Raw genomic sequence first — 14,030 nt, 5'->3', positions numbered from 1 at the left:
GAAAAACAATGGTTGATAAAGTTACCGCTAGAAATATTTTTTTATCAACACCGATGAAAAGAAGCAATGAAACCGAACACAATGAAAATAATTCTGTGGGAGAGCCGAAACCTGCGTCTCAACATATAAGTAGTAAGTAGTTAATTAACAGTTGAACTTTGGGTCATCATTTTTCTTATATAACACTCATCATAAATAACCTCGCAAGCATTTTATATTTTGAAAAATGCCACTGAAAACATGAAATTATATATGAACCATTATAAATTAACATAAATATATAAATCATAATAAAACTTAAAGAATATACTCACCAGTTCTACAGCTAGTTTTAATTTGCATTCAAGGGAAAAGTTGACCCCGTGATCATCACTGTATCTTGGCATTGATGCTATTATGCGCGAGGCCGTGTGGTTCAGAAGCCAATTTTTTTCTTCCCCTGATATCCCCTCTGGGTATGAAGATTTTTTTGCGTCTAGCCCTCTAATTACTAGGATAAAGCTGGTGGCCACAGATCTTGGGAGTCTTACGAATAATTTTGTATCGAAAATTTGTTAAATTGCAATAAAAAATCGGCGAAAGTGCTTCTTTTGGCGTCAGTTCATTTTCAATTGTAGGTATTTTGCTCCATTTCTGTAATAACCGTTTCCCTCGGATGGGGGTGGTCGTGGTCATTTCCGTGATTATCTTCGTTGCCGCTTCATTCTCATGCGAGCGCAGTGTCATAGATGTGGCTAGCGATAGCTCAGCTGCTGATACTTTCTCAAATCAGTCACTTTTCTTCTCTTATTGTTAGACCTAACACAAGACCTCTTAAGGTCTTCCTTAGGCTTTTATTTGCTGCTTTACCCAGAACAAAAACAGGAAGTAGATAGCAATAATAAAATCGCCTAGGAGGAAAGTAAGGCCAATACGAATACGTTAAACAGTAATAGGTTACAACCTGAGCAAGGAGCCTCAAGGAGGTTATTATGAATGTGAGCTCGGTATATCCTTCTCTGACCAATATCGGCGTTTTTTTCGAAGTTGCTGGTTCTATTGCATTCGTTCCATATCTGGAAATTCGTATTGAAAAAGTATTTTTTCATGACATTCTGCATTATTTCCTTCGTCTTCACTTCTTAATCCAGGTTAAACTTATTGAGAAGACATTTAACGGCAAATTACGTTTTGAGGACAACGAATATCCCCTTCCATTAGCAATAACGTCATGTATTTCTTTTCGTGTTACTTTCATGCGCTCAATTTTTCTTATCCGAAATATCAGCAATCTGAATCACTGAAGAAGAAAATCGAAACTAGAATAAAATTCCCTGCATAATACAAAACAAAATTATTGATATGTTTATCTTGGAAAGCATAGGAACCTTTTTATCATTGCGAGATATCCTCCAATAGTGGTAGTTCGTCCTCAACGCTGAAATCTCACGCTTTAGGGCAATAATCCTTGGTTCGTCGCTTTCGTAGCACAAACACTGAGATCCTTTGGCCCTCACTAGTAAAAGCTGACTAATATGCTCGGTAAAATCGTGAAAAGAATGTTTTTCAAACGATTGGGAAGAAGCATTCGTGGAAACCCCGTGCGAGCCACCTCGTAGAAATCACCTGTATCGAAGATAAGCGATCCTCGAAATGGCAAAAACCCTTCATATAACGAGACAATAAAGCAGTTAGCGGCATTTCTACAAGCGGACAGCTATGCTTTTACTAGAAAACTTTTTAAACGCTAGATAAAAATCGTAAGACTGAGGTAGGGTTTACGGTCGCAATAGGGGTTGCCGCGGTAGGCAGAGTAGTGCCCGTCTCCACTCTTGAACCCTTTCCAATGTTTGAGCTGATGGGAGCTATGAAAGACCTAGGAGAATGTGGTTAGCAAAATCCGGGTGCATTGCGTTAAGATATGGGTTCTCCAAGAATAAGAAAATATTTCCTTGCAGCCGCGCGCTTCCGAGACAAGCTTCTGACTTGCCAGCGCAATCGTTGATTCCGTGACATTTATCTCGTGAATAAAATCGTAATTTGCACATTAAAAATCAAAAATAATACTTTTATGGTATTTATAATGTATGCAAGTGTATAAAGCAGTAATGTCGTCTCATCTTTAGCGAAATATCTTCAACTATAACTAAAGCTGAACAAATTTCCGCATCTAATCACCGCGTCGAGTGGTTGGACACTCGGGCACAAAACTTGATAGGAGAGGTGGGGGTTGAAGGTTAGTGCAAGATTTCTCTTTTGAGAATTAAAGTTGATAATTTTTTTGTAATGCGGTGTAAAACCTTATGCGTAGCAATGTGAAATACATGAAGTTTTCCTCTAACCATGTTATCAATTCGTGAAAAATAAAACATTTAAATCGTCTAAGAAAAAAATGCAAACTTTCAACAGAAATGAAATTTTAACTACTACGGAATTTAAACATATTCATTATTGTTATGGCATCTTTAAAAATTACTCATTTTAAAACAAAACGCAACTGTACACATATACTTCTCACAATTTTCTCAACAGATAGGAAATAATTTTTGAGATCATTTCATGTTAATTTGACAGTAGTCTCTGTTTGTTGCACGTCTTCCTTTTCCAAGGCTTCTATTCTTTTCGACGGCCCCGTTTCCTTTGGGGCTTGCTGGACTCTTCCATCGCACCGCCAACAAAAAACCGCCAAAAGAAAAAACGGCGATGCGACCATGCGACCTCAAATCAAGCAGGTAAGAAAACGTGTGACCGGCCCGCTGGCGGTGTTGCTGTTAAGGGGAGGGCCTGCGCGCTGTGGAAGGGAGGGCCAGGAGGGGAGTGAAGGATGACTCGCCGAAGAAGGGAAGGTGTTTTAGGATGACTCGAAAGACTTCGCGTTATCGAAAAACTGGCTGCGAGGTCTCACAATTTCCAAAATTGTAGCTTTGATTTACGACGTGTGGCGTATGTGTAGCCTTTGTTTATAGTTGAAGAATTACATTATGATTTGAATTTTCTTTACGTGATTTTGCGCCGTGGTTATGGTCGTTGAAAAAAATCGAACTTCGTGAAATAAAGCGACAAATATCTCCTGTAGGAAACTTGGTAAAAAGACCCATCTTTATCTCAAGACCGAGATGTAACTTTTATTACTATTCTGAGACAAGAAACCGCTATGTACCTATGACGAACGAAGCACAAACTGGTCTGCATCGCCTTCCGCGACCTTGGAGGGGGGCTCCTTAAGTGATATTTAATGGCAAACAGTCAGTTATAATATCAACTCCAATATCATATACATTTTATGCAGCATACAATGAATACTTACCATACGTTTTCATTTTCTCGATCATGAATACTAAAAAAGAGGATTCTGAAGTCGGTCTTTTGATGTGTTGTCACCCGCCGCGCATTTAAATGTGTTTACAGAAGTCGTCACTTGAGTAGCTAACGGAAATTATGATTCGATTTTCAGGGGGGGGGGAAGGTATAATTATTGCATTGCTATTATTAACAGCAAACTTGGGTATTGCCCCAAAATCGAGCCATGAACCTCATTTAATAGATATAGTAGATAAATAAAATAGATCCTCGCTGCAGTATCTATTCGTCGTCAAGCCTTCTCAATAAGTTATTATCAATTAATAAATTTATTTGTGATATTGAGGCAGACATAGTGAAATCAAAATCACCTGGAACTCTCTTCTTCCGTGATGCCTTGTGATCTGATATTCGTTCGAAACTTTAGGGAAGCCGATATAACCCCCAAAATAGACTACCGCGTCCTCATCAGGGTGAATAGATGACTAACAAGAGTGTAAGTGTGCCCGCTGTGTTGTCTTGCGATGCTGTTTCGTTGTCCTTTGCAATGTTGGTACAGCCAACTTCATGGCGATGCTGCTTGTGAGGTGCTGTATTTACATTCAAGATGATAGGATTTGTCAAATTCATAACTTTAAAAAAATATTACTCGCATTTGCAACCTTAAACTGGAAATAATTGAAAAAAAAAACGGATCGCATTGGACTCATCACCGCGCTACCGACATTTTTGAATGCTGATTAAAATGCGAGCTAAGTGTCAACAGGAATCATCCTCCTATGTGATGGAATTGGGCCTCCTCTATGCAATGTCCCTGGTATCAATTATCCAATCGAGGTTCATCTCAGGGCTGTGCCATTCGCCCATTCGGGGAAAGGGGTGGGAATTGCTATCCCAAGGCCACCTTCTGCTTCGAGCATTATTGTGGGGGGTGTCCGTAAGTTTCACTATTTACTGGAACGCAGACTCTTCGAACAGCATTTCAGCAAGAGATTGATAAGTTCTTCGTGTATTACTCCATCTTTTCCATGCTTCTCCTTGAAGGCAGTTTTCTTTCTCAATTCTGATGTAAAATGTGACAGCTTTGCTGCTTTGTCATTATAATTGATGATCATGAAATCGTCTCACCTAGTTGTCATTATCACAGCACGTAAGCCTTCGTTGCTGATACAAAATCATAGAGTGACATAAAAAGGATACTGTAAGCCTAGTGTGATGTTTCATTTGTGGCAGTTATTGGGTGATCCTGTTCCAAGTACCTACCCAATGGGTCACCATTCTCCCTATTCGTCCACCCTACGAACGTCGAAAATGGCTGAATAGAGGAAAAAATTAAACGACCGAAAAGTTGTGCACTTTGTTAGGGCCGGTTCAGGAATTCCTCACAAAACATCGCTGAGGTGTTTACATCCCCATCACTTCTAGAATTTTCTTACCCGGGATTTCCTTGATAATTTCCTCGGAATTCGGGGGAAACAGTGGGCCGAAATGGAAAAAGCTGGACCAAACCTCAAAAATATTTTTTTTGTCAGGAAGTTGCAACTTTGCACCGTTGTTTTCAATAATTTAGTGACGCAAAGAGTTTATCCTTAGTTAAATGTTTAAACAAAATACATAGCCTCAAAGTTGAACAAATTTCGCAATAATTGTCCGCATTGTTTTTTTTCGAAATTCAGTAATTTAAAACTAGTCACTCACCTTTTGTAGATATTCAATAGTTACAATATTATTTTGTGGTTTTTTAATAATTCTCATCAAAACTTAGTGGTATTATTTGTGGCCAATGCGATGGAAAATTCGCGAACCCTGTTTTTTGTAAACTTTTCGCGTTTAAATAGAATTATACAAAATGATCCCTTAGTTACCTCGAAATATTTACACCAGATAAACAAAGAAGTCTGTAGATCGTGATGCGAAGAGATTAATAGCGACCGCCCACAATGCAGGTATTAAAATGGGGGGGATAGAAATGCACCCTCCCAAAGTCAATTTATCGCTTTATCGGCAGTCCGGAGATGGGTGCTGGCTGTGTGGATCACCGTAATAAACGTATGTTGGAAAGTGAATATTTTAAAGCAAGTGATTGAAACAAAATCTATAATTAGACGCAAACCCTTTTTTATTGAGCTGCGTTTTTAAACAAATTTCACAATTAGAAACCTGCACTAACAGTGAATGCCTTTAACAATTATTCGACATGACTTTATTTAATGAATATAAAAAAGGGAAAGAAAATGTTAATAATGTATTCTTAAGGTAACACTCTGCGGTCTGGTTGATGTGATAATTATACTTACACATTTTTATCAGTCATAACTAACTGCTCCCTGTGTGTCCGGATACAAATACTAGTGGAGGAGATTTTTCAAAGATTGCACCTTGCTTGCCATAGCATTTTCAGGAGGGCGTTTGGAACAGATCAATCTGTTCTTCGGATGGTATGACAAGACGCCATTACAATGAGCACTTACCACAAATGCTAACGTGATAGAACAACTTTATCTTTACCTCTTAATTCTCTCTGCTACTGCTCCTCCATCGACGCTGATGTTTTATATTTATTTATTATTATTTTATTGGTATACATTTCATTATCTTAAATCGAGTTAGTGATTATGATGGTTGGTTACAAAATGCTAATGGTACAAATCACGGCATCAACATAAAATTATAACGTTACAATATTTTACAACAAACTTGGGCATTGCCCCAAAATTGAGCCATGAACCTCATTTAATAACTTACAAAAGATAAGTACCTACAATAGATCCTTGCTATAGTATCTATTCGTCATCAAGTCTTGTCAATAAATTATTATTATTATTTAATACATTTATTAGTGACCATGTGGTAGACATAGTTAAATAAAAATCATCTGGAACTATCTTTTTCCGTGATGCCTTGTGATCTGGTATTCGTCCGAAACTTTAGGGAAGCCGATGTAACCCCCCAAAGAGACCACCGTGTCCTCATCAGGGCTGGTGAATACTTGACGAAGAGTATCCATTCACCAGCTGTGTTGTCTTGCGATGCTGTCTCGTTGTCCTTTGCATTGTTGGTACAGCCAATTTCATGGTGATGCTGTTTGTGAGGTGCTGTATTTTCATAAAGTGGAATTAATTTACTACATTATATATATATGAATTCAGTTTACTTTAATTTGCAATATATATTTGAATTCAATGGTGGAGAAGAGTTCCCACAGGTTCTCATTACGAAATCAATTGTTATATGGTACACACCCATTTTTAGGAAGTGATTGAACATTTATTAGGCGATGGAATCATGTATGCTCTCAATTAATAGATGTGAAAATTTTAGAAGAAAATATAGGCAAGAAGTTGCTGAAGGAAGGTATTAAGGAAAGAAATACATAGTGCCTAATGGGCGTAAGAAGAAATTTGGTATGATTTAATGAGGTAGGTTTTATGCTATTTCAAACTGGAATTTTTAAGTATTTTATGTTATTTTGCCTAGGTCGTGAAGAAATTTTCTTTCAAAAATATTTGGTAGACTTCGACGATATTGCGAATGTTGGATTACTTGTTGTCTTGAGTAAGACAGCACCCTTCATGTAATTCTAAAATGGATTGATGTCAATTGAAGAATTACTACTTAAATATTAATTCACCCGTGTGACAGGAAGTTACTCTAAATTCTAAGATTAAGCAGATCTCAGAGAGTATGGGTATCATGGAAGACTACCTGAAATTATAATTTGATGAAAACAAAGATTATCCTCGTCCGTCCGCCTTCCCAATGGCATTCACCTGCTCATTCCAGGAACACACCGACTTATCTCTGACCCCCTAGACCATCGCAAGCCGCGCTCTCCTGGACTTGGGCCACAGATGATCTCTCGGTTGGACATGGGGAGATAGCAGGTCCACTTTGGCGACCACTGACTCGGATGCAGGATCTGGGGAAGGGAGAAAGCGATCGGTGGCTCTGCGCCCGCCAGCCCTTCCGTTCGTTTGGACGCTGATTGTGAGTGCAGGTCCAATGTTCTAATGCATGGATCGTATGAGTAATCCGGAAGGATATTGCACGCAGCGGACAACTCCACGCCCTCCTTACCACAAGCTCAGTCATCTGCGAACACAAGTAGTCAGTTTAAGACGAGAAGCAAGCTTCATTAGCAAGATCACAGCCATTGATTCTCCCCCTTAGTGATAACTGTGGATTGACAAGAACGAAATTTGATGAATGGGAATGGAAAATTCTTGTCCTTATGCTGATAAAAAAGAGTACTTAATAAAAATCAACTGCGACTAAGGATTATACGGATTCCATATGACAGACCTGAAACAAAGTTACATCCAAAGCAATGGAGGCATTAAAAGTCACCAAGCAAACCAAGAAAATTCATGCGATCCTAAAACAATTGAAATATTATGCTGCTTCGTTTTGAAACAAAAAAGTCGTGTTACTTTTAGATTTCATTCTGCCGGGATTAACGATAATTGCAAATGCTTGGTCGATTGCGCGGAGCCATTCAAAATAAAATAAGAGACGTGCTGAATTCTGGAAGTGTTCTGATACATGACAACGCCCGTCCTCTAAGCGCTGGCGCAAGCCAACTCTTCTTTGAGCAATTTCAATGGGTCATGTACGATCACCCTCCGTGCAGTAATGAACTTGCGATTTTTGACTCGTATATTTCGCCGGAGAGACAATTTGGCTGGGAGGGAAGCGCTTGAAAGCGGACGATTAGATTCGGGATATCGGTGAAATTCATTGAAAGACATTCGCAGCAACGATTCATGAAGAACAACCATTGCCGAGGCCATTGCGTCAAGAATTAAGCGAAAGTGTACTTAATATTATACTTAGCGATGAAATGATTTTTATTCGATCACCCCGTATTTTATTCTTTACCCATTGGAGATAAAAAAACAGCCCTTGGAAATAAAAAAGAACATACAAAAAATAAATAAAAAAATAAACAATACTCAAACACAGAAAATTAGGAAGGAAGGAAAATCAGGAAGATAAAAAGAAGACAGAAAATACTGAATGGAAATGAAAAATATACAGGTCAAATATTATAGCCATTACATGATAACTATCTATAGTTGATGTGGGTGGTTGGTCGGGGGATCAGAAAACTAAAAACCTCGTCACCTACCGCCATCGCACCAACCTCCACCCAGTTATAAAAATTATGTAATAAATAAAAGCGGTGATAGCATAAGATAAGTCATGTATTGCAGTTCTGGATAGCACAGTTCATGCTACGAAAATGAAGTAAGATTCGGATGGAAGTTAATCCCGTGATACTTAATAGTTCAGTTGAAACTTTAAAGATTACTATAATAATCGAATTAGGACTTATCATGAAAAACATTTATCACATGTTTCTTTTGTGTGTAATGAATAAGAACTTCTCCTTGGTGTTTATGTTTGGTAATAGGATACATAAAAACGTGAAAGAGAATGTGAAGTAAATATATAAACCTAAGAAGGTACCGTGTTACCAAATCTAATTATGCAGGCGATTCAATAGAAAATACTGCATGTTCTAATTCTTCTATATCAGCATAATGCTCTGCGAGCCACTTTTCGGGTGTTTGCCAGGGGTTGATTAATTACCAACTTGCAGCATGCAAGATGACCACCGCATGCACTACGAACGGTCATAGTAATATTACGCATAATAGCAAAATATACGTCCCTAATTATGTGATTTGGTTCAAATATTCACGCTTTAACTCGTACTTGTAAATTCATTGCTTTAACACAGCTAAATTAACATAAGAGCTCACTCTGCAACTATTCGCAGTGAAACGAACCTTGCGACCAAAGTACGTGACGTCACGAGAGGAATGTAGAGGGTCTCTTTTGTGGCGCCCTGACTCCCCTTCCCCCATCCCCTCTTATTCTACTTCAATACCTCCCCGTGGGACATAAATTTTTCTCCTCCCACGAGGCCGTCTGAGTTTGGAGATAGTTCTCTTGTCGGCCGGTAGAGTCGTCTCAGACAATCCATCCTTGCGTCGGCGTTTTTGACTAGGGTTTATTATCTTCAGTGTGTTCCTCTTTGAAGGAATGAGGCGGGCGAGGCTTCTGCAAGCTCTCGCTCCTCCTCTCTCGCTTCTCCCGTGGCCGTCGCCAACGGGAATTCACTCGCACTCTTGGGTGTGTGTGCACCCTGACAGTAGCGATACTCGAGGATCAGCTACCCTTTCTCATTAGAGCCCTTTTACTTTCAGCATGGGTGTCACTTTGAGTTTTTTTATCCGTATTCATGGAAAGCTGAGAGCGTATGGACGCAGAATTTTGCAATGCGTTTCCTCCGAAGTCACGGAGGAAATAAATCCACATTCGCTGGAAGGTGTCCCCGCCTTATCGTAACCGGGGGTCCTCATCCCCACCCGCACATTTTTGGTCCCTCGGGCCAGATCGCACACATGCTATGAATCTGACATACTTAGATACCTAAATAAAACCACAGAAAAGAAACTTGGGAACGAAAAATATCATTTTTGTAGCATAAAAATAATATTCTATTTTCCTATTGGATTTGTATTTTTATAGTACTTACTTATTCAGACGCTATGAAACCGAAAAGCTTTCGTAGTGGAGTTGCATCAGTTGTAGTGATTGGAAAAACCTTGGCGACAAGGTAAATATTGCAGTAAAATCAATAATACCAATGAGGATTACAAAATTATGTTGGCTTGAGTATAACATATAACTTCAATTTCTGCTTATATCGGATATGTCACACGAATGACAACGAAAATACTGCCCTTATGGGCTTTGAAAAGTCCTGATGAAATCCTGCTTCACTCGCAGGTCATTTCGTTCGAGGTAATTTACAGTTTCTGGTTGCTTTTCCGTATGGAGAGTTATCCGATGAGGACAGGTTAGTAGTTTCCTGGTAATTGTTGGGATACTGCACCAGAGTTAAAGAAAAGAGTATGTAATATCTGTTTTTAAATTATTTATTTTTAGCTTTTTTATTAGGCAACTGTCCTTCCCCGTCCTTCTCCCCGCTCTTTCTTTTCCCCGCTGTATTTCTCCTCTCTTGAGCTGCCAAAATTCCAGGAGGATTCCGAATCGGCATTGATCGGAAGAATCTCGGATCAACTATTTCGGGAAGCATACACTCAATGTAGAATTTTTTCAATTTTTCCACCATAAATTTTCTCCAAAAATCGTCATCCCTTTCGATTCTCTCCACTTTTAAATCACATTTGGTCCATACGGCAAAGATACAAAAGTCTCGCAGAGTGATGTGAAGCTGGCCCTGAATTTGGAAGAAGTAATTATGCTTCTGGTTAATCTTCATTTTATCATTCTTCATCCAGAAGTTTACTTTTCCTTTGTTGACTGCCTCTTCTACAGTCATCTCTGCTGCCGATGACGGACACTTTATTTCGACTATCCCACGATCACCAACAATTCCATCGGGAGTAGCTCCAAGGAAAGGAAATTCTTGGTCGACGTACAGCCCGCATGGTTGAATGCAAATACCTTCCTTTAACTCCAATGCTGTGCGAGCTTTTTCCGCATTTATCCTTCCATATTCCAAGTGAGGAGAGTCAAAATTGCTGTACATAACTGATTTTATAAAGTTTTCACAGCCAGTGTGCGGAAGCATTTTACATACGCGGCCAAAATTGGAAGCAGTGAGCTTCTTTCGCCGCATTGTGACCCACTGATTGTTTTTGCCTTGCCCCACTGTTTGTCTTTCAATGTCCTCTATTTCTTTTTTGGTCTTTTGGAGGGATTTGAGGAAAAGCCGACACTCATCTTCAAATTGGGGGTTTGGCATGTCCGGTCTTTCAGAAAATGGCCCGTAATCAGGGTCACGATTTTTTCCCAGACGATTGAATATACTTCTCTTCGATCTTGGCACACCTTTCCTTCTGAATGAAGTTGAAAGCGCCTTATCACTTTTCCTCTGAAGGGACTTTTTGCAGTGGTACCCTGGACTTACGTCGCATACATTTTTATAAAGCGAGCGCAATGGGTTGCCAGAGTTAAAACTCACAACTGCTCCGTCACATCTTCCCTTATATGAACGAGAAAGGGCATAATTGACTCTCTTTCCACCTATTAATTTTGCTATAACAGCGTTGTAGTGTTCAACTGGATTATTATCCACGTCGTAAATAAGGCTTCGACTATGACGACTTATGTTTTTTACAATACACATCAATTTTTCATACACCCCACTTCTTTTTAATTCTGGAATGTAGTTTTTTTGATCACTTTTGACTTTGCCATCGCAAAAATACCCTATTTTGCATTTCTCATGCTCTCCAAAAATGTGGCTCGGACTATTCAGGATATCCCTCTCGAGTAGTTGAGTTTTTTTAGGTAAGGGTATATCCTGAGATTTTCGGAACTCAACAGCTTTTGTCACTGCAGTTCTAAAGCGCAAAACATTTTCTGCTATCAATTTCCTCTCAACTCTGTCACAGATTCCTTTGCTACATGTTGTCACAAGTTCCCTTATCTTGTTACAGTAGTTTCTGAGCAAGTGATTACGGCATTCAATTTTCTCCACTGACAATAGTTTGTAGGGTCCCGCATCGAGGACCTTTTTGTAAACGCTGGAGTCGCCATCTGCAATGAGTCGCGCATATCTTACACCATACATTTCTTCACTCTTACAAAACCCCTCAACAATGGCTGCAGCCTCCATACTGGAAGAGCTCTGATGTGAGCTCCAGTTCTTGAAGCAGTTATGTTCTGGGGCTTCTTTACCCTTAGAATCAGCCCGGGCGCAAGTTGTGCAGTATTTGTTCTTCACGGCTATGAAGAGAACCTTTTTGGTGTGGTATCCGACGATGGCGCCCTGAAATGAGTAAAAATTATTTTTATATGTACGCACTGGGCGATAGAATGAACTTTATTCGAAAATGTTCCCTGCCTCCACGCGCATGAACCTCACAACTTTTTAGCAGAAAAAGCAATAAACATTTTGGTGAGAAAATTAAACTTATCATTATGTTTTCTATATAAATAATAATCCTTAATCTTACGCATGTATTTTCGCAAATTCATTTTTAAATTTTACTTTGCTCATGCGCTTATAACAAACTCTACCTACGCCGGTTACCGACGATTTTTATGTAAAATAAGTTTACAATTACAGGAATTATTATACGGAATCAAGATAAATTTATATACAAAGGGGGGTTAGTGGTGCTTATGTTAACACCTAGCGCAACAAATTCCGAAGAATAAATAAAAAATAATGTCATCAAAGAATGCTTTAGAGGGAACGTCTTCATTGATTATTCTATATGACAGAAATAGATATACTAGATCATGCGATTGAACTTGGGTGAAATTATTCTTGAAATGAATTAGTTCTGTTGGCCATCGTATTCATGTTTTTTTCCTTTCTTGAGGTTTTGGTTTCAAAATTAAATACTATGCCTGGCCAACTTTTCGTCTTTTGTTCATAGCTTCATTTCTTTATTCATTAGTGAATCAGCCTCCGAAGATAAAGCTATAAAAATATCGCGAAACATTAGCAAGGCGCAGTATTTTAATTTGTGACCAATAACCTAAGAAAGAAAACCCCAAGCAATTATCGAATTATTATTATCCTGTTGATTCTACCCATATTATATGACGGGTTATATTGCATGAGCGATTTCTCGCCGACTCCAAGTTTAAATGCTTAAAAACATGAGAAATGGTAGGACTAGAGAAAATTCTTTAGAATGAAATTTATGATTGATTTCTTCCGCTTTAGAAATATATTGAATGACGAAGAATCAGAAATTGAGGAAAGGTCCATGCATTTATCATTTCAGTTTCTTAGCCTAACACACATGTATAGCTTCAACCAATGAATACTCACCACTCCAGCCAATGACGAGTAGTTGCTGCGGTAAGACCTCTTACACCAGCTCCCGTCAGCAATCACGGTAATGAGAGGTACACCATCCGTGTCCACGTCCCCATTCATTATTGCATTTGATGCTTCCGTCTTCGCCGCCGCCTCCATTTCTTTCGCAGCGGACGTTTGCCAGCCTTCGCAAACCTTATCGTGGTATTTTTTATAAGTTTTCTCTGTCATGACGGGTATATCCATGGCAGAAAATATGTCGTCTAGTTGGGAATAACCACCACCTGAAGACATCACACCAGACACAGCAGCGATAACGTCGATATAATTGGGCTTACTGTCTCCAGTCCATATATTTTCGTTGGCGTTGCATACTCGGCAAACAAATTTTAAACATGTTCTCTGCCCTAGACGACGTTCCCCAACTAGTAACAAATCACTAAAAGAGCACTCAAAAGGAGAGTGATCAATTGATTGTATTTGACTCAAAAAATATTGCAAATCCACGATCCTTCGACCCAACACTGATGGAACCAGCGGTTCCTCGAGCAGTTTATCTGCTTCGACTAAACTTTCCAATGAAGAATGCAGATCTTCTGCTGAGGATTTTGCCTTAAGGGTGTTCTATACCTCCGCGAAAAACGGCTCTGCAGACTTCAGGTTGCTCGCCATTTGCTCGCTTATTATACACTCTGGAGAGAACTTGTTTTGGATATGGTTTAAGCTAAGATTATTGTTATTGGCAAGTGAAAAAAAATTATTTGAAAAGCATTTGTTAATTAGTTATTTGCGCTGAAAAACACAATAAAACGCCTGTTTTCTCGATGTAATTCTACCACGTAGAAAACGCGATTTGAATTTTTTTTTCGGGAAATGAGAACATTCATCCTTCTTCTTGGAAATAAGATACGTTTCATCAATGTAATATTTGTAATAA

General features: G+C 39.0%; 1 protein-coding gene across 1 annotated transcript; it reads right to left on the bottom strand.

The window, feature by feature from the left end:
- Positions 1-10,078: 10,078 nt before the first annotated feature.
- On the bottom strand, positions 10,079-13,393 carry LOC124163807. Its single transcript, XM_046540900.1, has 3 exons — positions 13,106-13,393; positions 10,895-12,088; positions 10,079-10,177 (listed from the first exon to the last, which is right to left on the bottom strand). Exons 1-3 carry the CDS (start codon positions 13,385-13,387, stop codon positions 10,079-10,081), a joined length of 1,575 nt encoding a protein of 524 aa, XP_046396856.1. The 5' UTR covers positions 13,388-13,393.
- Between the last annotated feature and the right edge of the window lie 637 nt (positions 13,394-14,030).

Source organism: Ischnura elegans, chromosome 8 (genome assembly GCF_921293095.1).
Source record: "Ischnura elegans chromosome 8, ioIscEleg1.1, whole genome shotgun sequence".
In the NCBI taxonomy this organism is placed as follows: Eukaryota; Metazoa; Arthropoda; class Insecta; order Odonata; family Coenagrionidae; genus Ischnura; species Ischnura elegans.
This window is presented reverse-complemented; position numbering and strand designations above follow the sequence as displayed.